The sequence below is a fragment of the Cynocephalus volans genome, chromosome 6, assembly GCF_027409185.1.
Source record: "Cynocephalus volans isolate mCynVol1 chromosome 6, mCynVol1.pri, whole genome shotgun sequence".
Taxonomy (NCBI): Eukaryota; Metazoa; Chordata; class Mammalia; order Dermoptera; family Cynocephalidae; genus Cynocephalus; species Cynocephalus volans.
The window spans coordinates 26499129-26518580 of record NC_084465.1 but is presented as its reverse complement, the minus strand read 5'-3'; the positions used below and the strand labels follow the sequence as shown (position 1 = coordinate 26518580).

General features: G+C 55.5%; 1 protein-coding gene across 1 annotated transcript in view; it reads left to right on the top strand.

Annotated features, from left to right (window-relative positions):
• Window positions 1–836: 836 nt before the first annotated feature.
• LOC134380882 (collagen alpha-1(I) chain-like) overlaps window positions 837–19452 on the top strand; it is a 44853-nt gene continuing 26237 nt past the window's right edge. The window contains exons 1-7 of the mRNA XM_063101017.1: window positions 837–1066; window positions 1281–1353; window positions 1435–1760; window positions 1939–2044; window positions 3355–3613; window positions 3822–4023; window positions 4384–4681. Of these exons, the coding sequence (XP_062957087.1) occupies window positions 837–1066; window positions 1281–1353; window positions 1435–1760; window positions 1939–2044; window positions 3355–3613; window positions 3822–4023; window positions 4384–4681 (1494 nt within the window). The remainder of the gene's footprint in view (window positions 1067–1280; window positions 1354–1434; window positions 1761–1938; window positions 2045–3354; window positions 3614–3821; window positions 4024–4383; window positions 4682–19452) is intronic.

Sequence of the window (19452 nt, the reverse complement as noted above, 5' to 3'; positions counted from 1 at the left end):
CGACCGGGTCTGGCCCCAAGAGGGTCCCGCTGCCCGCCTTCTATCCCCGCCGCCTGCCCTCGAGCTAAGGTGCCGCTAGCCGAGGTGCGCCCCGACGAGCCCGGGGCTCGCCGAGGTGTCTGTAGCGTAGCGCGCTTGGAAATCCGACCCTGGGCTGGGGGAGGGGAAGTGCGTTTGGACCTGGGACTCACTCTGGGGCCACTGGATGGATCTCCACAGTCTCCCGGCAGAAAGGTGCGCCAGGCTGGCCCTTCTCAATGGGAGCACTGGGACCCGGGGGCACAGGGCTGGAGCAGGGACGAGGGGCTCCCTACCACACCTCCACCCACCCGTCCTCGCCCAGCTCTGCGGCCTCACAGGTGTCTGGCCACCGCCGCCGCCGGGAACAAAGGCCGCCTGTCCTGGAAGGGGGAGGGGGCCGCCCCCAGACCCGTTCCCATCCCCTGTCCTTCCCCCCACTGCGGCAGTGGCTCCCCCGGGAAGGGGCGGGGCCGGCCGCAGCTGGGGCGAGGACCGTCCTCTGCTCGGATAGCACTGGGAGCATTCAGAGCGGGGTGGGGGGCAGGCGCTAGGGGACTCCCAAACTGTCACATGTGAGGCGGTCTCTTCCTTCTTCCCCAGCATCCGAGCACCGGAGCGCCCCCGCCCTGCTGCCTTGGCCGCCCTTCCCACCCCAGCCCCGCCCGACCCCCCCAGACGGCAGCCACAGTTCAAAACCAGATTAAAATAAAACGTTAATCCGCCCTTCTCCCTTTTAGCTCCTAGTTCTCCAGACCGCCCCCCGCAGATCTGGAGGCCCAGAAGCCCCTAAAAAAGAGGGAGGGGGTGCTTAGCCGATGCCACCACCAAACCTAAAGGCCCCTTGCACTGAGACTGAAGGCCGGGAGCGCCCTGTCTTGGGCTGGAGCGAAGGAAAGGACGAAGGCCGTGGAGGGGGCGTTATAGTCCCCCGCGCCCCTTCCGGGCCAGGGGGGGCGGGGGTGGCGATGCGGATACGAACCCTTCAGTATGCCCGACTCCTGGGCAGGGCCTGCTCCAGCCACGGATGTCGCAGCCAGATGGTTCGGTAGGCAAGACCCCCACCCAGGGAGATGGCCGGGCTAGTCTCGGAGCCTCGGTGTCTCTCTGCCCGCGCAGCCAGGGATGGGGCGCGATGCGCCGGAACCGGACAGTGGAGCTATTAGCAAGTCACAGAGCCCGACAAGCCAAAGGGGGGGTGGCTCCGCGTGAACCCCTCCCCGGCCTACTCGCATTACCCCGCCCATCCGGGTCGCACTAAGCTTTCCTGGCCGCGTCCTCACCCGCGCCCTACCTGGTCCCCAGGCCGGCGGGATGCTGGGCGGCCTGGGCGCGGTGTGCCGAGGACCGCAAAGCGGGCGGCGCAGTCCACGCCTGCTGCGAGTGGCCCCCGCGGCCTGCCGCGCCCCTTTATAGCGCGCGCCCCGCCCCCCGCGCCCCGCGCGCCCCGCCCCTGCCCATTCACCTGCTGTCGAGAACCGGACACCGCACGGCGGAAAGCTAGCCGCGGGGCCGCGCGGGCCGGCCGTCGGGGCCGCCGGGGCGGGGGCGCAGCCGGGACGGATCCGATTTCCACCTTTTCTCAAGCGCGCTGCTGAAAGTCGAGACGTCCCTGGCCCGGGAGCCAGCGTCGTCTCCTCCCCCCGCAACTCCCCGCGCACCCCGAATCCCCCACTCCGGGAGGGGCCGCGAAACTGCACCCGCGAGGGCCTCATACATATTTTAGGGAGCAGGCCCGGCAGGTAACTGGAGCTGGACTCGGACGGTGAGGGGGCGGCCCCCGGCGACCCGATACCCCGGATCCCTTACGGCTCAGGGATCAGGCGGTGGAAGAGGTGGCTCGGGCCGACCTCGGGTCCTCACTTGGCTGGCTTGACCCGTGCACCCTACGCCTGCATGCACTCTACCCTTCCTCCGCAGGTCCGACGTCTCTCGGCCAGCTGTGGCATTCCCCTTCTTCTGGAGAGATCCCTTCACCCTCGCCGCCAGCGACCCACTCTGCCCGGAGTCGTGCGCCCCAGGAAGCGTAGATTTGTGTTCCTCGGCCCCCGGGCCAGGTTTAGGAAGGGCCTGCTGTCTGCCTTGCCTACCCCCACCTGGAAGACTCGGCGCCTCCCGCTCCATCCTAGGACATGGCTTTTCTTTTTCATTCCTGGTGTCTCGGCTTGTCCCTCTGGCTTGTTCCTTCCTGGCCCCTGCCCCCACCCCTCGGCTCCTCTAACCCACTGCTCCTCGCCTTCTCCATGACAATCCCCGTTGTGCTGAAGATGTTAAGCGAAGAAGTAACCAAACCTTCAGTCTCCCCCTCCTTCCCCGCTCAACGTGCGGTAGGGCTGGGGAGACGGGTGTCTGGGACACAAGCCCCCCACTCAGATGCGGCTGTAGTTCTGCCATTACCTCTCTCGGAATGGTGGTCTTCGTGCTAGCCCGGGATCTCGGACCCATGGCACGCGTAACTAGCATACCCCCAGTGAAGGAAGCCTCGGGGCCTCCCCTGCTCCAGTCACCAGCTGCGCGATCTGGAGCAATTCATTTTTGAGCCTCAGTTTCCCCATTTGCAAAATGGGTAGAATGACTCCCCCCACTCAGGGGGATGGAGAGAATGCACAAGTGAGCATGCGCTTACTTGGCGACCCGGAGATCTCTGCAAACTGTAGGCCTCGCATTGTCACTGAAGCAGACCCTGGACCTTCGCCCGGACGACACCGTATCCCAGGCCCCTGGTCCTGTCCTTTCGAGACCTCGACCCCTTCCCGGGCCAGGGCACATGCTGGGGGAGCCGAAGCTCTGGTCCTTCGATCTTGGCTCAGCCTCAGAGTGTTCGAAATTCAACTAACTTCCCGACATTTTTCGAAAAACGGTGTGTTTGTGCGTCTGTGCATTATTCTCCGGGCGGCGCAAGGCCCTGTACATTAATTGTGGGAGCCCGGGAGGCTTCACTCCGGCTGTGGAGGGCGGAGGTTGCAGTGGGAGATGGGGAAAGCCCCCGAAACAGAGAGGGACAGATGAAGGACGATCCTGTGCAAGGAATCGGTCCAGCTCTTAAAAAGAGTGAGGAAAATGTATACTGTCGTCATATATCCTGGAAAACATCCTGGGCCTTCAGTGAGAAACGCAAGGGACACATGGGCTCCTGTTTGTGTAAAAATATAAATGGGGCGGAGACTTACGCGTCAGAAGTTTATGCACAAAAGGTCTCCGCCCGGAGGATTTGGAGACTTTCTGGACTGTTCGAAGCGCATGTGTGTTGTTTTCCCACGTGCTTGTATTGAATTTTCAATTAAAAACAAAAACTTCAGGAATTGGTTTAAAACACACACACCCCCCAACAACCAGATTCGGGATGCTGAAGCCTGGAGGAGTCGAATTAGAGAGGGCGAGCCGCAGAGTGGAGGTACTGGGGCGGCAGGGAGACGGGGCCCCGCGGCTCTCAGCTCCCGGAGGACGCGAGTCCAGAACCCGCGGTCCGCGAGGGCGACGGGGGAGGGAAGCAAGGGGGCGCGGCCCTCCCGGGGTCGCAGCACCAGGTCTCCCGCCTTCCACGACCCGGTGACATCCTCGCTGAGTTTTACCCCCGAGAAGGCGGCTGGTCGGGGTAGAGGATCGAGTCCAGCCTCGGTTTCCTCATCCGTAAAAGAAGCTGAGACCCCCCGCCGCGCCTCCTTCTGGAGAAGGTGGGGCGGATGCGCGAGAGTTAGTGCACGTGGCCCCCGGCAAGGAGCCCGGCCCGCCCGCTGCAGAGCTCAGCTGGGGCGGGGTCCCTCCAGGGCCAGAGCCCGAGTTTCCCCACTCCCACCCTACAGGGAACTGCGCGGCGGCCCGCGCCTTCCCGCCTGCACTGCACCCACAGCCGAGAGTCGGCCTAGGGCGCACCGGCAGCGTGGGGCCCCGGGTCCCAGCCCCGAGGCCCGGGCATGGCTTTAGCGCTCGGGAGCCCCGAGGTACGACGCAGTTGTCTGCGACTGGTGGGGGAGGGGCCCGCAGCCTTCAACAGATTATCCAGAGGTCGGTGACCCAGATATGGTTTTGGCCACTGGCCATGTTTCGCTTCCTGTGTCCAAAGCAGAATTTAGCTGAATAATTCAGCTTCCAAACCAGGCAAATGATTTTATTTCTATTTTGGCATGCTTCGGAGGATTCGGATTTAAATATCTCAAATTAGAATAATCTGCATTATTAATTACTTAACGCGTATTCGTTGGGCGTGCCTGCCTGACCGTTCTGATCCTCAGTTTCTTCATCCGTAAACTGGGAGCTTGCCCAGGTCAGAAGACTGTTGGGGAATCGAATAAGGAGATGTTCTTGCAAGTGTTCTGTAAACAGCAAAGCGCTGTTCTTGGGGGACAGTTCTTTTTAGTCTTGCAGTCGCCACCCCAATTCGAGGGGATGGAATTATCCGCCTTTGTTGGATGAGGACGCGCAGCTGCTGCACGGGGATGGGACGATCCTTTCCCTGCTCGGAGGCCGCCGTGGACGGGGCGATGCGTTCCGTCCCGGGGAGTGGGGACGCTTCTTCCTGGCTCACGGCTGGCTGCGTCTCCGGGGCGCGCGCCCCCCTGTGCCCGGCGCCTGCGGCGCGCGCTTCCCGACGGACGCCTCGTCCGTGCCGCGCTCCCCGCCGGCCCCGGCTCACGTGGCTCCAAGCCCCCGCGTCTTCGCCAGGGTCTGATCTCGCTGTCTGCCTCGGCGCCCCTCCGGGTTGCCGACGTCCCTCCGACCCTCCCCGGGCTCCGCGCAGGCGGAGGGGCAGAGCCACTGCATTCGCGTTTGGGTCCTGGCCGGGAGTCATGTGGTCCAACCCCTGGTTTTCAGACGAGGGATCCGAAGCCCAGCTAGGCCCCGAATTCCTAGCAGAGCTAGCACCTGAGCCCCCCTTCTCTGGATGTCTGCCTGGGGCTATTTCCACTGGGCAGGGTCGGCGGGTCCAGAGAAAACTCCCCGAAAAGGGAGATTAGGAAAGAAATGCCGAGGGACCCCTGAAGCGGAGCTGCCCATGTCCTCTGGGCAGGCTGTGGCCAGATTTACCTGGGGACACACCCGAGCGAGGGATGCTAAGCACTTGCTGGGATGCTCAGAAAGGGAGTTATCTTGGGGCTCCTGCCCTGGAGATGACCGGAGGGGAGCGAGTAAAGAACAGGTGGACCACAGGCAGTTGGGGTCTGTGGGAGGCGGGTGGGAGGGGGCGGGCGGTGAGCAAGAACACCAGGAATTCCTGAGGCTCTTTGATCTGCTCTTCAAGAACCTCCACCAAGAACCAGAATCTGGCAGTCATTTCAGAGTTCCCACTGCGGGAACCTGCCGGGGGAGCACTGCTGAGACTGAGGGTGCATGCGGGAAGGACCAGCCAAGGCAGTGGGAACGAAGCCCCCACAGCAGCTGCCAGCCCTGCCCTGAGGGAAGCACCCTTTGGCCTGTGTCTAGGAGGTGAGCTGTGAGGTCCCTGTAGACGCTGGGCCAGAGCCCCCCCAGCCTGCTGAGTGGGCTGGCTTGAGGGGATTACCAGCCCAGCCCTTTAGCATAAGTCCTGGGTGATATAAAATGCAAGCTTCAGAAGAGCAAGGGCCAAGGGCTGGCCCGTGGCTCACTCAGGAGAGTGTGGTGCTGATAACACCAAGGCCATGGGTTCGGATCCCATATAGGGATGGCCGGTTCACTCACTGGCTGAGCATGGTGCTGACAACACCAAGCCAAGGGTTAGGATCCTCTTACTAGGATCCCCTTACTGGTCATCTTTATTAAAAAATAAATAAATAAGAGCAAGGGCCACATCTGTCTTGTTCACTAATTCATCCTGTGCCTGACTCTCAGAAGGTGCTCCACGAATATATGTTGGAGTAAATAAATGAACAAGGGTTGTACAGGGTACAGATGCAACCAGGGTCCCACAGAATTCTCCCTGCAGCAAAGTGAGAGGAGAAACTGAGGCTCAGGCAGGCCAGGCAGCCGCACAGGGGCCAGGTCCTGTCCCAGATGTGTTTCTCTCCATCACAGCCTCTGCACTAGGTTACCCCTTTTAGCTAGTGATGACCAAGCCTGGGCTTTGTCTCTTGGTAGGTCATTTCAAGGGAGGCAGAAACTCCTCAGTGCAACTTCCAGGGGCCTCTCATCATCCCATTTTCCCATCTCATAGACGTGGGCCTTGGATGAGTCAACTCCGCTTCTAGGCTTCAGTTTCCTCAACTGTAAAGTGAAGACTGGAAGGAAGCCCTAGAGTTGTGTCTGCTTTTTCTAAAGCTGACCTGAAAATGCCTTTCCTTCATTTCTCTTTTCCAAGATACATTGAGGAACTGTGCCGTAGCCATAGAAATGGAGGCAGCCAAGCTGAGCTGCACTTGGACCAGAAGAGTCCTGCCATGCTAGATATGAAGCTTCCACCATGTGTGTGTGGTGTGGGACAGCAGATGTCTTGGGCTGCTTCTGGGTGTCACATGCTCTTACTGGGTAAATTAGCACATGGTAACCCAGGAGCCAAATCATCAAGTCCTAGAATTCTGGATCATAAAACAGACTGTGTAGACCTCCAAGAAGCTCACATTTCCCTTGAGACAAGAGGATGCTTGCTGGGTAGTGCTGCAGCTTCCACTGCAGAGAGACCAAAGCTGGGCTGAAACTCCCCTTACAGCAGGCACGGGGTGGGGTGGTCTAAGATTGAAAGGCCAACAGACTCAGCAAACACATGTCGATAATCCTCCTCATTCATTCTTCGTCACCTGCAGGGCCCCATAGGTATGCGCACAGAAACCCCATAGGGTGACAGGAGGAGAGATGAGCCAGGGCTGGATGTCTGGGCACCCCTCCCCCACCACACCACCCCCCCTGGGTATGGGGATCTGCCGGCACCATGGACCTCCCTTGGGCCCCAGGCCTTGGGCTCCCTTCCATCCTCTCTTTTGGTATTGGGGAGCTGCACCCCCCAGTCCCACTTCATTGGGTCCCCATCACACACTCAGGGCCTAGCCCTAAGCCACCTGCCAGCTGATGGAGTCTTTTTAAGGAATTGATTTCCACAAGTCCCTAAAGTGTTTCCTCGGCAGTAAATCTCCCGCCACCCAGGCTCTCTGCTCCATGAATGATTTAGCACCTCGGAAGGGGTTGGAACAGCCTTCCTGTGCAGTCAGAGGCTGCAGCTGTGACATCACCAGCCCGGATGGTGATGGATCATCCTTTCTGCCCTAATGGGGAGGAGAGTGCACAGGGCCGTCTGGGAGGGGACCAGGCCGTGGAAGTAAGTACCCATCTGGCTCCACAGACTTCTGTATTAGAGTCTTACTGATGGACAAGCAAGCTAATTGCCCTCAGAGGTACCTACAGAAAGGGCCAGAGTATGTTTCTCTGTCCCCAGCCCAGAGAGACCCAGGCTTCTTTCAGAGTGGAATTGGTCTTTCCAATTCCTAGAGTGCTCCAGAGAAAAGAATTATACCAAGTGTCTTTGTCCCTTGCTCTTAACACAACACAAATGCACCTACATGGGTGTGCACATACATGTTTCTTTTTTTTCAATACCCCTCTCAGGAAGTTCATCATGAAGTCCTAAATCTTTCCTGCTACCAATGAAGCCCATCTTTCTCTGGATCCATCTGGAACCAACAGGGAACAGCTGGTCATTATTGGCCATATGTTAACCCTCCAAGCCCACATGGTGAATGTCGGTGTGGTCTTGGTCCCTCCCTGCTCTCAGGGCGCCTTCCCCCATCATCTTTCCCTTAAGCTTTAATGACTCCAATTCTCTCAGTTCCACCAGCTTTTGGGGTAAATGACAAGGTTTTTGTCAGTTAGCATCCATAGGTTACTGACTTTTTCAGGGGAGGGCAGAAGGTGGAGACGGTAGTCCCTGAATGAGGAAATAGCCCCTGCCCAGTCTTGCCATCCTGATGCCAGCAGGCCCCAGAGGAGGTGAAACTTGGAGGAAGAGGTATTTCTCTTGCTTCAAAATAGCTTCCAGGGCCGGCCCGTGGCTCACTCGGGAGAGTGTGGTGCTGATAGCACCAAGGCCATGGGTTCAAATCCCATATTGGGATGGCCAGTTTGCTCACTTGGGAGAGCGTGGTGCTGACAACACCAAGTCAAGGGTTAAGATCCCCTTACCGGTCATCTTTTAAAAAAAAAAAAAAAATAGCCTCCACATTGGCCTGTCCTGTAGAGATGGCCTTTGGGTTAAGGAGTTTTCTAAGAGTGGTACTGGGGTGTGCACCATGACATGTTAGCAGAGAGAAAGCCCTAAAGGAGTGGGACACAGAATGGATAAGGTTTTGGTTCTGTTTTGTTTGGACAGTTTTGTTGAGATATAATTTATACACAATAAAATTAATCAATTTTAAACATACAATTAGATGAACTTTGATAAATACACACACCCATGTAACCACGACCACAATCAAGATACAGAACATTTCCATCACCCCCAAAACTGTCCCTCATGCCCCTTTCGGGTCAATCCCTTTCCCCTACCTCCCTACCCTTACCCTCCACCACCCCACCCCCTGCCTCTAGCACCTACTAATCTGTTACTTTCTATCACTACAGCTTTGCCTTTTCTCTAATTTCATATACATGCAATCACAGTGTGTAACCTTTTGAGTCTGGCTTCTTTCACTTAGCATATGCTTTTGAGAATCATGCAGGCTGTTGCGTGCATCAGCAGGTGGTTCCTTTTCTTGCTGAGTATTCCTCTGTGTGGAAGTACCTCAGTTCACTTACCCATTCCTCAGCTGACCCACATTTGTGTTGTTTCCAATTTGGGGCTATTATGAATAAACATACTATGGACATTCACATACAAGTCTCTTTGTAGACACATTTCCATCTGACGTTGTGCTGGTAAATGTTTAACAACGGACTCTGCGGGTATGGGGAAGCCCTGATTTGTAGTGTATTCTGGTTTCTGAGGTATGAATGCCCCCACTGTGGCGATGGGAAGCTATGAAAGTGACACTACTGCTTTTCACTTTCCTTGGCTACCAAGGCAAATGAGAGTTCCAGTTGTCGCACATTCTTCCTAACACTTGGTACGCCAGTCTTTTTAATTTTAGCATTCTAGTAGGTGCGTAGTGTTACCTCATTGTGGGTTTAATTTGCATCTTCCTTAGGACTAGTGATCCTGACTATCTTTTTACACACCTGTGTGCCTGGACGGGTAAGGTTGAGGGGACGAGAAGAAGGCCCTGTCTCCAGAGTGTTAAGGGGAAATGTTGCAGGACAAGGCTCCACAATGAAAGTCTCCAGGCACCTTTGTCCATCGTACACGAGGAGAGAGACTACGGGTGTCCCTGGATGGGCCCTTTGGCTTCCAGTGGGCAGGAAGGCAGCCTGAGACATTGAACTCTAGACAGGCCTTGGCCCCATGTGGCGGACTCTGCCATTCACAGATGCTGGTCACAAAACTATGAATTTCAAACTTTTCTCTAGAGCTGTGTCTTCCAATCCAGCACAGCCCCGACAACAGAGAAAGTCACTCTGCTGCAGAGGCGAAAGTCCAGAAGACGTTCCATGCATTCTGAAATCAAACAGTACAGCCCTGACAGTCCAGCCTTCATGCGCCTCAGGCCACTCAGCAGCCATTTGTAGCCTGTGGTTGCGACTGGCCGAGGCCACCAGAGGCCTGGATAGCAGCATTATGCTTCCCTCCACCCCCTGGAGGGGGAGATGGTGGTCGTTGTGGGGATGGTAATGTTACTCCATTAATGTCCAGCTTCCTGAAAACCATCGGGACACATTTCATTGATGTACTTGTTTGTTTATTTGAGGCATGCTTCCAGAAGGGCTTCAGGCAGACAATGAAAGACCATCTGCACAAGAGCTGCTCACAGAAAAAGAACAGCAAAACCTGCACAGAAGGTGGGCACAAAACCACACCGAACCACTGGTTAATGTAGCGCTGTTGGCTAAGCACTGTCTACGTGCTGACCTCAGCGGTCCCAGCAACTCCTTACAATACGCATGGTGAGGGACAGACTTACGGTGGCCTTCACAGTGCTGTGGCTGCTTCCCCTGGGTCAGCTTACACTTTCCCTCCGTTTGAATGTCCAGGGGACCTGAGGAGACCAAGTCCTGGCCAGAGGCCAGATCTGAACTTGTGTTACATGAGATTCTCTTGCATTAAGAGACAGGGGCTCTGGGCTGGCCCGTGGCTCACTCAGGAGAGTGTGGTGCTGATAACACCAAGGCCATGGGTTCGGATCCCTATATAGGGATGGCCGGTTGGCTCACTTGAGAGAGCGTGGTGCTGACAACACCAAGTCAAGGGTTAAGATCCCCTTACTGGTCATCTTTAAACAAAAGGGAGAGACACAGGCTCTACCAAAGGTGCCTCATGTGAGTAGAATTTGAGTTGGGACCCTGTGGCCAACTGGTTTGGCACCTGAGCGTCTCTGTGTATTCTGCAGGAACCCTGCCCCTCTGGTCTGCAGCCCTATTGTCTGGGTATTATAGCCCTTTTCAGCAGAGACCAGCCTGGGAGGAGCAGGGCACATACAGGGCACGTACAGGGGCTGGTGCTCATCTGGGTCTTCCTGGGAGCCCACAGCAAGAATGAACAGCAACAGCGACCCTTCAGGGGTGCCAGGATGAGCTACTATCTTTCTCTCTCTTTCCTTCACAGCCCATTCTGCAGGGGCTGTAGGGGAGGGGCAGGGAGGCTGGTGAAAGGCCACCTGAGGCTGCCTTTCAAAGAAACTATCTGTGTACAGGATAGAATTACTTGTATCAGGTACACCAAGACTTTTAATCCACTTTGTAATCAAACAGGGCACATCTGGGCTTCTAGAAGCTGAGATGATAGCATAGTTCCACCCACTTCGCAGGTGGGGAAACTGAGGTGAGGGGAGGATCAGAAGTAATCCATTAGCACCAGGCAGGCAGTGGGGAATTTGGAGCTCTGGGCTCCAGGGCCAGCCCACACCTTTGCAGAGTGCAGGGCAGGGGCTCAGCTTGCCAGCTCATGTGGGGGGTGCTGCTGCAGGCACGTCTGTTCTTTCCTGGGTTTGCAGGGATCTGTGATCTACCATGACCAAAATCGACTTCATCGTCTGCCTTTGCCCATGAGCTCCGGTTCCTGCAGAACCTGGTACCTTCTCTGGGTCCCAGCCCAGACTGGCTAAAGAATGAGCAACAAGTTGCCCTGGGTTTCTCATTCTGCCTCCAGCCAAGCTGGGTTTCTGTTCTGGCTGGAGCTCTGCCACCATCTCTCTGTACAGCTTTGGGCTAGATGCTTTTATGTGCCTCAGTTTCTGCATCTATAAAACCAGGGACAATGCTGGCCATTCCATCTGTTGTCTTGAGTTGTTGTGCACCTCACATGAGACAAAGGAGGGGAGACAACTTCGCTCAGTAGAAAATGCTAGGCCCCCACAGCATGTCCCAGCCACAGGCCATGGTAGCGTGGTAGCACTGCACACCACAGCAGACAGAACCGCCCTGAGGGCCAAAGTGCCTGTACTCCAGACCTGGAACTGCCTCTCTGGGCCTCAGGATACTCACCTACTAAAGCAGAGAGGCAGAACTCCCTTCTGGCCAGGCTGTTCACTGTCCGAAGAGCTGCCTGGGGTGGAATAGAGGCATTTCCCTGGCTGCACCCCCCATGCTTCGGCCCCTGGACATCTTTAGCAGAAGCTGTGCCTCCTCTGGGCACTGGTCCCCGACCAGCTGCTGCACCCAGCCCCTGAGGCACCCACAGGGTCAGTCCCTAATCCCACCCAAGCTCCTTGGCACATTTCTGGGAGTCCAGGTCAGGTAGAGGGGCTTCTGTATCTGAGCTGGCACTTGAGAGAGCAGTCCTGTCATGGGTCAGGAAGGCCTGGCGTCCACTGTGCGTGGAGACAAGATTTGAGCATGTAACAGGCCTGTCCTGCCTGTGTGGAGATGGGTGTCAGTGGCCCGAGGGAACAATTAAGTGCCCTCTGGGTGCACCTCTACGGCTGAGGAACACAGGCCCTGGGTCTAATGTGCCAGGTGAAACACAGGACACCAGTCAGATTGGAATTTTAGATAAACAATAGATAATTTTTTAGTATAAGTATGGCCCAAATATTGCACAGGACATACTTATGCTTTTTAAAAAAATGTTTAGGGTTGGCCCGTGGCTCACTTGGGAGAGTGTGGTGCTGATAACACCAAGGCCACGCGTTCGGATCCCATGTATGGATGGCCAGTTGGCTCACTTAGGAGAAGGTTGTGCTGACAACACCAAGTCAAGGGTTAAGATCCCCTTACTGGTCATCTTTAAAAAAAATAAAAATCTTAAAATTTTTAAAAAATTAAAAAGTGTTTATTTGTCTAAAATTCAAATCTAACTGGGAGTCTTGTAATTTTACTCACTAAATCTGGCAACTCTACCTGCTTCCCACCTCCGCACCTCCCAGCCCCGGAGCTGGCTGAAGTGTCCGACACCAGCTGCTGGTGCCCGGTGGGCACCCTTCCGAGCTTGTGCTCTCGTTGAGTCTCTCTGAGGATCTCTTTGTTCCAGCTCTTGCTGGCTCTGTTTCTCTCTCTCGTTTCTGTCTCTGTCTGCTCAACTCTTGCCCAGCTGTCCTCCCCTGTCTGTCTTGGACAGTCCCTCCTCAGCCTCCCCCCCACATACCCTGCTGCCCTATGAGATGAGACTGGTGTGTGGCTAAGAATACCTGGTGCCGAGGACCCAGACCCACCCCAAGGGGCCAGTCTGCCCAGCCGTGAAGGAAAAACCCCTGAGGGTGAGGGGAGTGGGGGGATTAGGCCTTGCTCCCCTTGATGTAAGGAAAACCCCAGGGCTCCGAGCCACAGCCCCCTCACCCTCGTCTCTCAGGACTCCCTGCTTGACCTGGGAACAGGTGGGGGCCCATCCAGAGGGCAGTTGGGCATGTGCCCTAAAGGTGTAAATGCTGTCCCTTCTGTCTGAGGGGAGGAGAAGGCAGCAGGGACAGCCTGTGCATGGCTGGGCTCCAAGGCCCCACCACCTGTGGCAGAGCTGACTGGGGCTGGGCAGAAACGGCCTCACCAGACCTGTCCCACCCAGGGGCCCCAGCCAAGCAGAGAAGAGACCTCCCATTTCCCTCATGACCCAGGAAAGGGGCTAAGACCTGGCACCTTTGGAAAAGGCCCAGGAGACTGGAGCTTGCTGGCTTCCTGGCTAGTGTTGCCTTAAACAAGTTACCTCACCTCTATGAGCCTCAGTTTCCTCATCCTCAAGATGGGGCTAAGAATATACCTACCTCATGGGAATGTTAGTCTTAAATTTAATAATCTATGTAAAGCTTTTAGCACAGTGTGCAGAAATGGGAGACCCTTGATACTCGTTTCTTCTCCTTGTCTCTGTGGGCCAAGAGCCATCTGCAGGATCTTATTACACGATAATTAACCCAAGGGGGGAAGTGCTCGGCAGAGAGGGCCCCCCACCCCAGCTCAGAGGGTCCTGCAGACCCACCCCAGCCACTGGTAGCACCATGTGTGGGAGCAGAGACGATTTTGCTCTGAGTCAAGGGGAGGGCTGCTGGAGGCCTCTCCATTTCTGGGCCTGAGCCCAGGAAATGCAGTGGCCTCAAGGGAGAGGAGCCAGGGACTGAGACCCTCCTCATGGGGAGGATCGCGTTACCTGCCTGAGAGAAGCCCTGGAAAAAAGGGAGGGGAGGGGCGGGCGGCCTGGGGGCGGCGGGCCACTCGGCCTGTGTGCCCTGGGCTTGCCGCCCTGCAGAATTTGTCTGGGGGCTTTGGATTTTTATTTTTCCTTTTTCTCTAATTGCCTGCTAAAATTAAACTTAGGAGCCCCCTGCTCTCATCACAGAAGTCATGCCCAGGCTGCAGCGAAACCGCAGCAGACAATATAAGGCCCAGAAAACCACCGGCGGCAGGCGCTTCTGGTCTTCTTTTCCCTACGCGTGTGTCTTAATGAAAAATGAGACCATTTTGCATACACTGAGTAACCTTTTCCCATTTGGGAAAATTATATTCCATGACAAAGAATAGCTGCTGAGTACTTCATCCTATGGTTGTTTCTTCATTTATCAAGCCCAGCTTAAGGACAGGTGGGGCCTTTGCTAATTTCCTGATTATAAAAAAGCGAGTTTCTTTATACACATTCTGATGGGTGGTATCTCTAGGTCAAAAGGTGTGCAAATGGAAGACACACACTCACTGTCGTAAACTGCAGCAAGCTGCTCGTGTGTGCGGTAGGTGCTGCAGCTGCAGGAGCCTGGAAGGTTCGGTGTGGGAAGGAGAGGTCGACGCCAGTCCTGCTTGCTGGTCCTCAGGTCTCCGGGGCTGTCTCCCCTCCTGCCGGCCACGGCAGCCCAGGGACCACAGAAACACGGACAATTCAGTATTGATGCCTGGGGACCTGGGGCCACATCTGGGCAGACACAAGAAGGCGAGGGGAGGCTGATCGGCCTCTGGGACCCCCACCTCCCCGTCAATTTGCGCACCTCCACTTTGATCTGTTGTTCTTAAGACTTCTGAGAAAGTCTCCTTTAAGGAAAACTTCCAGTTTCTGATGCTAAAAAAAAATTTCTAGGGGGAGGGAGAGGGGGATGGGGAGAGATCGGACAAGGGGCATAAAGAATAATTATCATTTGTAACAATATGTATGCTAGTAATATTGATTTGATCAACATATCTCAATGTTGAACCCCCAAAATATGTATAATCAATTTTGATTCAATAAAAATTTTTTAAAAAATTTCTTAAATGACTACTTGTGTACTTTGCCCCCCACTCCTCCACTTTACGGATGAGGACACTGAGACTGAGGGACAGGAATGACTTGGCCAAGGTAACAGCAGGTGAGTGACAGGCAGTGATAGGCTGGCTGTCACCCTTCAGTTATTTCGACATCTTCCCACCTGTGGGAAGGTTGACAGTATTGCACCCCTTCCATGCACCCCACTCCACACCCGCCATTCTGGACTTCCAGGTCTCTCCTGAGGGTTTTAGGGATGGCAGTGCCCCCTCTTGCGTTCTGGGGGGCTGCTCTGGCTGACTCCCTCTCCCACCAGAGACCCCTGGACCCAGCCTTCCTACCTCAGTGGGACCCAGGCTGACTCTTCTGCCCCACCCCTAGCCTGCCCATCCTTTAGGACCTGCCTTAAAAGCTGCTTCCTACTGGAAGCTTCCCTGACCCCCAGCCAGAAGTGCTTTCCAGAGGGTAGGGGAGACCCTCCTCCCTGGCATCTGGGCCCAGGGCTTGAGGTGGCAGAGAAGGGGTGGCCTGGTTTAGAGAAGGCAGGAACCTTGCTTGTCTGGGCAGGAGGCTTATGAAATAAGGCAGTGGCGGGTCCTGGAAGTTGGGAACTTTCTGTGTAATTCTGTAGGCAATGGGGGCATTGACGTAAAGAAAGTGTCCAGCTAGAGAAAGTGGAGGGTGGATAGACCGGGGCAGAGAGAGCAGGAGGAGAGGAGATGGCTGGAGAGCCCAGGGAGCTGGCACGGGGGGTCCCAGAGGATGCTGGCGGGGGCACGCAGGGCTTCATGGAAGGAAGGCTTGCAGAGTTCAAGGTGGGCTGACTGTTGGGTCAGGGCCGAGAGCAGAGTGAGAGGTCCCATGTCCAGGCGTCCCTGGGTTCCGATCCGGCTCCTTCAGTGACTGGCTGTGAATCTGAGGGCCTGGCAGCATGGCACTGTGGTGACCAGGGCAAGGGCGGACTGGGGACCTGGACTGCCCATGTCCTGCTGGCTGACCTCCTGCCAGGCACCCATTTCCTGACCTAGGCATGGGTCAGATGAGAGTGCCTAGCTCAGGGGCCGTGTGGGGGTCAAGTGAGGCAACGGGCAGAAGGTGAGCGAACTTTCTCACACGGTCTGTCTCGGAGTCTCCGCTTCCTTACCCGAGGTAAGTGGAGATAATGGCGCCTGTCTTCCAGGGCCGTTGTTGGGAGAGTAAAATGAGCCCAAGCATGTGAGCTATTCACATTTGTAGCAGGTGTTCAAAAGCCGAGTCACTAGCAGTCTTCCTCCTGGCGCCAGTGGGTCCTGCTCTGGGACGCCCATGTGGTCAGCCTGGGAATCTCTGGGCTGCTGCAGGGGTGCCCCAGGAGGGACTGTGCACTGTCAGCCAGGAAGGGCTGGTTGAGTTAGGACAGTGCCCTGCCTCCAGAGCCCTGGGAGGGGAGAGGGCTGGGAGAGGGTTGGGGGACCACCCCCCCAGCAGCTTCAGGAGCCCAGGCAGCCGAGAGAGCTGCCCACCCCCTCCAGCCCTGGCTCCAGCAGGAAGATGGAGGGTCCCTGCCCAGTGGATGTGGGGGAGCCAGCTGGCTGGGGCATCCTAGTACCTAGGTCCCTTTTGCCAGTTGGGCCTGGAGGCCCCAGGAGTCATGAGATGATCCCAGCAATTGCAGTAATACAGAACTTGGTGTTTGTGGGCAGTGGGATGCTGGAGGGAGTGAGGGGGCTGGCAGAATGGCAGGCGGCATGCTCCTGGTGGGTGGCCTGCCCGGGTCGGGAGAGTGTGGCCCCTCATGCTGGAATCCCAGAATCCCCCACTGTCCTGCATCTCACAAGAGTCCAGGAAGGGCTCTGAGGTCTTTCAAGCAAGCCCATCATCTACTGAGGGAGCAGAGTTGCAGGTGGTAAGGATCATGTGGCAGCCTGGAACTGACTGTTTAGAGTTCAGGTTATCTCTGTTTACCACCAAGAGAACATGAAGGCGTATGCAGGAATTAACTGTGCCCACCTGCCCCAACACAGACTTCCAGCCAATGGCACTGGCAATAACGGAAATTGCTTTGAAGCTGACAGAGACTGGGAATGGAGCTTCAAGACTGACCGGCCCTGTCTTCTCCAGGTGGCAGCTGGGTCCCTCCTCACCCACCTGTCCTCCAAAGATGAGGGCGTGTAGTTGTCGCCAGGGATCTGGGCAGCGTGTTTTTTTTGCAAAAGACCCTCTGTCTATGTCTCCCAGCCCAACACAGGGCCATCTGCCAGGGCTCCAGCATGAGGGCATCAGGAGAGATACTAAGCAGGACTTCCTGATGACAGGCATCGTGAGCATGAGGAAGAGGGTGGGATCTCTTCCCAACAGATCTTTGAAAAAGCACTCTCAGGCCTGGGGAATGAAAACCAGACGAAGGCGCCTCATGCCTGGGCATGCACTAATCTGCACGACCTGCCATGGCCTGTGTAGTGAGATGCACCAAGATATTCCTCTATCGAGAGGCGTCTCCACTTTCAGCACCTGGACTCCCACTTTCCTGACCTCAGAGAGATGGATCATTGCCTGACGCTTCCCAGTGCCAACCCCCTTGCTCCTGGCACCACAGGCCACAGGTGCCTGTCCCTGCAGAGGTCCCAGACTTTCCCTACTGGTCACATCAATCTACTTCCATCTTCCAGAGAAGTGCTTATAACAGTTTCTGCATCAGTGACCACTCACTCTGTGTGTGCTAAATGCTTTACAGCACTCGCCTGTTTTACTCCCCAAACAATTGCCTGCAATGTGGGCACTATTATCGTCCTTTATAAGGGAAGGTGGTCTGCCCCGGCTCTGTCTAGTTTCTCTAGCATCACTCCCACGAGCCTCCCCATCCCTTCTCCACCTCCAGCCTCCAGCTAAGAGCACACCTTGACCCAAGCTGGCCCTGGGCTCCTGCTCCTCCCTCAGCAAGACAAGGGACCAGCTTATTCATTCCACAAGCACACAGTTGCCCGTTGCCCTGCGTGGATGGGTGCCGAGGGGTGTAGGGTGGCAGTGGGGGCTGCTCCCAGCCTTCGAGGAGCTCACTGTATAGAAGGGGCTTCTCCCTGGGTACACAGATCTGACGGGGTCTTGACTCTGTCCCTCTGTCCTCCCCACCCTATCCCACCCCTGCCTTTATCTCTGCCTTCCTTATTTCTGTATCAGCATCACCAGCTTCCAGAGGCTTCCCAGGCTCCAAGTCTTTGTGCAAAGGCCACTATCTTCCTTGATTGGACAGAAGCTTGATTCTCCAAGGCTCAGCTCTAGAGGAGGCTTCCGTGGAGAAGGTCCCTGATTTCCTCTCTCCCCTGAGACTCCCTCTTTGATTGCCCCAGAGGCGAGCTGAGCCCCTTTGTTACTCTGTCCCAAGAACCAGGGTGCTTCATGGCACAGCAAAGACTGATTAGAACTTTCAAAACAGTCTTTAGCAAAGAAGGAATAAACCAAAGGAGAAGTAGCATCAAAACAAAACAATAATGTCTGCTCCCCGAGTGGGTCCCCCTGCAGTCATGTGGCATCAACAACCATTCTTAGGGTCCTTGCTGGTTTCTTCTCTTCAAGGTTGGTGACCTCCAAAATATGCATCCACATCCTAATCCCCAGAACCTGTGAATGTGACCTTATTTGGAAAAAAGGTCTTTGCAGATGTAATCAGGTTAAGGATTTTGAGATGAGGAGATCATCCTGGCTTATCCGGGTGGGCCGTAACTCCGATAACAAGTGTCCTTATAAGAGACAGAGGAGGCAACACGATGACGGATACGGACACTGGTGTGATGTGTCTACAAACCAAGGAACTCCAAGGGTTGCTAGCAGCTGCCACAAGCTGGGAGAAACACAGAACAGATTATCTTAGGATGGAGCGTGGCCCTGCCAACACCGTGACTTCAGACTTCTGGCCTCCAGAACTGTGAGACAATAAATTTCTGGTGTTTTAAGTCACCCTGTTGTGGTCATTTGTTATAGCAGCCTCAGGAAAGTAATGCAGCTGGCATTTTGGGATGTCACCCACACCCCGACTTCCACTACTGCTATAGGCTGGTGACAGCCAAGTCTGTCTCTCTGGACACATGTCCATCCCAAATTTCAGATCTCTATTCCCAGTGGCCTCGTGGACAATGTGGTATAATACAAAATATATTTGGTCTTTGTCCAAATACATTTAGCTGGAGACTAAGCTCTTTTAAGCTGTATTAAAACACTTGAACAATAAAGTCCGATGAGCTCCACGTGCCGAGCACCTGGAGGTGCTGGGAGAGTAGCTGCCCAGAGGGCACGGGAGCTCCCCGCCCCTTCCCACCTACCTGTCCTGCGTCTCCTCATCTGCATCCTTTGTGATATCCTGTGTAATAAACCTGTAATGTAGGTAAAGTGTTTCCCTGGATTCTGTGTGCTGTCCTAACAAATTATCAACTCTGAGGGGGAGATCGTGGGAACCCTGATTTTTAGCTGGTCAGTCAGAAGTACAGGTGACAACCTGGGACGTGAGATTGGTGTCTGAGGTGTGGGCAGTCTCCTGGTGTCCCTGGAGATGGGTGAAAACGAGCCTGCAGACACATATCTCATGCAAGTTACTGCCTCCCACGTGAAGGATTTCCATTTTCAGCAAAGGATTACAGACAATATCCGGTGGCAAGAAGTGGCTTCTCCAGGCTCCCTATTGGCTCTTGGGGGATAAGTTCCAGTTGGTGGCAACAGTGGTCAGTCTGTCCCAAGTGAGGTTCTACAGGAAACCCCAAGTGGGGGCTTCTCAAGCCTCTATCCCTTTAATATGACACCTTGAAACTCCTGAATAATTA